The following is a 3,429-nucleotide window of genomic DNA, read 5'->3' on the forward strand; positions in this document are numbered from 1 at the left end:
TATTAAAAAGCAAAAACAAAAACAAAAAAAAAAAACAAAAAAAAACTATTGATTATTTGCTGAGAATGTCTAACGTCTGCTTGTGTAATTTTAACTTTTTTTTGTCTTTGGAGGCCTTATTGACTTTCTCCTAAAGTTGAGAAGGAGTGTGAGGAATTTGACCCTAATGACTAGAGTACAGACAGGGAAGATGAAACAAACTTTTTATCTTTGTTTAGAACTCCAAAGAGCCTTTTCACTATTATTAATCATATTAAAATTCAATAATTTGTTATGCATGATAAGCAATGAATCAATTAATCACCCAATAAATTAAAAGAATGTTGATAAATTCACATCAGGTATAACTTTTATTTGTCTGCTTGTATGTTTTCTTCGCATCTCCACCTTTTCTACTCCTTAGTATACAGACAAGTACAACATTTTCCTAATATTACAATTATATTCTCATAATATTTTGACTTTATTCTCATAATAAATTTTTTTTTTGTAAAATCTTGTAGTGTGGCTCTAATACTCAACTGTAGATGATTAAACTCTTTTCCGACACCTTTTTTCAGCTGGCGACGCTCCAGGACGCCCTCAGGGCACTGTGCCAAACTTTGTAGGGGTGRAGGTGGTGGTGGGGTCATTATATTCATTTAAAATTGTCTCCAAACAATATTATCATTTATCGCAATCCCTTCTGGGACAATTTATTATCCAGCAAAATGTCTTATCGTGACAGGCCTATRTGTGACATATAAATGCCCCCTTAGAATTTAAATCCAGCAGTTTGGAAAACTCAGACAGCAGTACAGACAGAAACAACAACAGCAAGAGAACACATTTCATCTGTTTCAGCATCACACGTTTTTACTTACATGCGTTCGTCACTGCAAAGCTGTTGGCGGTTTCTATGTTGTCCACGTGAGGAACCAAGTTAAAGGGAGCTTCTGTAGCATTTGGGCTGGTGTTGTGAAGGAAGATAGCTAGTCGAAATGCCGTGTATTCCTGATCTGTATTCCTAATGAACAGTCCACCTAGACGGAGGGGGAGAAGATGAAGAGGAGAGGAAGTGAGTTATTGTCAGGTTGGAGAGAGGGGGTCAGGTGGGGACACGGAGGCGCAGGGGACAGTGCGGAAGGGAGAAGATGGATGGGAAAGGTGGAGAAAAACAGAGGATGGGGCGGCGTGTGTGTGGTGGTGGTGGTAGGGGGGCAGCCAATATCTTCATTAGCTTTGTTATAAAAGGTAATTTGTCTTTCGGCACATCCTCGCTCTCTGTCTCACGCAGGCTTGAATGCAGAACGTGCTTGTGGATGCTGCTTATTCCACTGATGAAATCTGAGAGTGGCAAAAAAAAGGCTGACAGAGAAGTTTAATGGCTCAGAGAGGACAAGCAAGTGAGGTGAGGAGGACAATCAGAAAGTGTCGCTTTGAAGGAGGAGGATCAAAGGTCAAGTGTAACGGAAAAGAAAAGTAAAAGAAAGAAAGAAAAAAGAACATTGAATGTATAAAAAATGTAAAACATGATGTAATCCTTTCAGATCTTTCTCAAATAACCAGTGAGAGGCATCCTCTGTGCTCTCCACCTGACAGGATATGAATTAACTGTAATGTAACACTGGTAGCTGCTAAAACAAGTAAATAATTCAGATTGTGTTCTTACATTTGTGAGATTAACTAAAACTAAAGCCTTTTATCATACCACACTAGCAGTTAGAACAACAGATTTGTTTATAAAACCCTGTTAAATGTCCACAAAGTGTCTCTTTTCTCTGTGGCTCTTCACCTTTGGAATAATCCTCAGAATACTCATCAGCCTTCAGACACTTCCCTGTCTTTTCATGAATTTTAAAAGGAGTTTTAAAAGCTGCACTGATAGAMATGTGTATCTATTTTACCTTTTTTAGCCATTAAATCAAAATTTTTGTTGTTTATTATTTTTTTGTTTTGCACTCTGTGTTCAACCCATGCTTTGCGCCCTGCAAAGATAAAAAGGGCAGTAAAGTTATTGCCTGAGTGCTAGTGATGTCCAGCTTTTTTCAGAGAGTCGGCTCTTATGGATCGGCTCCTGAAGAAGAGCTGACTCTTTTAGCCCCCAAATGGCTCTTAACTCATTTCTATCATCTACCTCATATGTGAGATTGATTTATGAATGATTTGTGCATTGATAAAACTTTTCAAATTTAATTTTTAATGTAAAGCCTTACGTAATTTGTGTATTTGTTCTGTTACCAAAACAGGGATTTGTACTTTTATTTAATATTTTAGTTCAATTTTTTTATTTAATGGATTGAAAATACTGGGCCTTTGAGGGGACAGACAAATGCTCCACCTGAATGTCACGTTTGTCCCCTTCTCTGTTATCAGTATGGACCATCAGGGGTGGGCAATTCTGGTCCTCAAGGGCTGCTATCTTACATGTTTTAATTTGCTCCAATCATTTGTTGAATTACTTTTAGTTCTGGAAAAAAAACTATTAATCACCCATTTATTCAAATCAGAGGAACACATGAAACATGCAGTATAAGAGCCCTTGAGGACTAAGTATGACCACCCATGTCCTGTAGCTCTTCATGGGGTCAGGTGAGTGAGAGGAAAAACAACAAAAGGGGAGCGGCTTTCACTAATTGGAGGCTTTTTCTGATTCACATCACTACTCGTTGCATGTTCCTTTATCTGCTGTGTTAGCTAAATATGTCTTGAACCAGTGGACTCATTTTAATGAAACTCACAAAGCAATCACCCGATGGAATCTATAACTGAATAACTTTTAGAGATTCTCCAATTGAAGTTATCCTCAACAGCCAACTGATATTAGGCTGTAACTTAATCAGCTTTACAGATACTTGCTTTGCAGAGAAAGAGAGGAGAGTAAGAATGATGCAGAACATTGTCAAAAACTGCCCGCTAAAATCCAAAAACCGGGACCAGTTTCTGGGAACGAAGGTGATCTCTTTCACAGTGCAAAATGCTGTTTTTATGCCAAACTGTGGTTCATTTACACATCAATCATCCAGACCAACACAGAGAAAAACTCAAAACATAATTTAAGACAATTTCACAAAAAAAAAATAACTATATACATTTGGTTAAATTTAACATAATTATTGATGGAATGACCCATACATGCAAACCCCCTCTACCACTAGCAGCACACACAGTTCAGTGAGATGACAGATGCAGATGTGTCCCATCACGATACATTATTTTACTTCTGCTTCATGTTATGGAAACTCTCTGCATCTGCTGATCTTACAGAAACTGTGTGTATGTGTGTGTGGGTGTGGGTGGGGGGGGGTGCAGGCATCTCCTCAGGTGACGTGGACATCACGTATGTACAGGTGTGTATTTTACAGCTGAGTTGCAGAGGAGGAAAAAACACAAGATGTAGCTAATTTTGCAGCATCACATACGCATTCCAGCCTATGCACTGCATAAATC

The 3,429-nt window shown here is 38.3% G+C and overlaps 1 protein-coding gene across 6 annotated transcripts in view; it reads right to left on the bottom strand.

Annotated features, from left to right (window-relative positions):
- gria4a (glutamate receptor, ionotropic, AMPA 4a) overlaps positions 1–1,022 on the bottom strand; it is a gene marked incomplete at its 5' end in the record, with an annotated part of 137,621 nt that extends 136,599 nt beyond the window's left edge. For all 6 annotated transcript variants that reach the window (XM_014014059.1, XM_014014058.1, XM_014014062.1 and 3 more), the window contains 1 exon segment: positions 864–1,022. In XM_014014059.1, the coding sequence (XP_013869513.1) occupies positions 864–1,022 (159 nt within the window).
- Between the last annotated feature and the right edge of the window lie 2,407 nt (positions 1,023–3,429).

This window comes from Austrofundulus limnaeus, unplaced genomic scaffold (assembly GCF_001266775.1).
Source record: "Austrofundulus limnaeus strain Quisiro unplaced genomic scaffold, Austrofundulus_limnaeus-1.0 Scaffold109, whole genome shotgun sequence".
In the NCBI taxonomy this organism is placed as follows: Eukaryota; Metazoa; Chordata; class Actinopteri; order Cyprinodontiformes; family Rivulidae; genus Austrofundulus; species Austrofundulus limnaeus.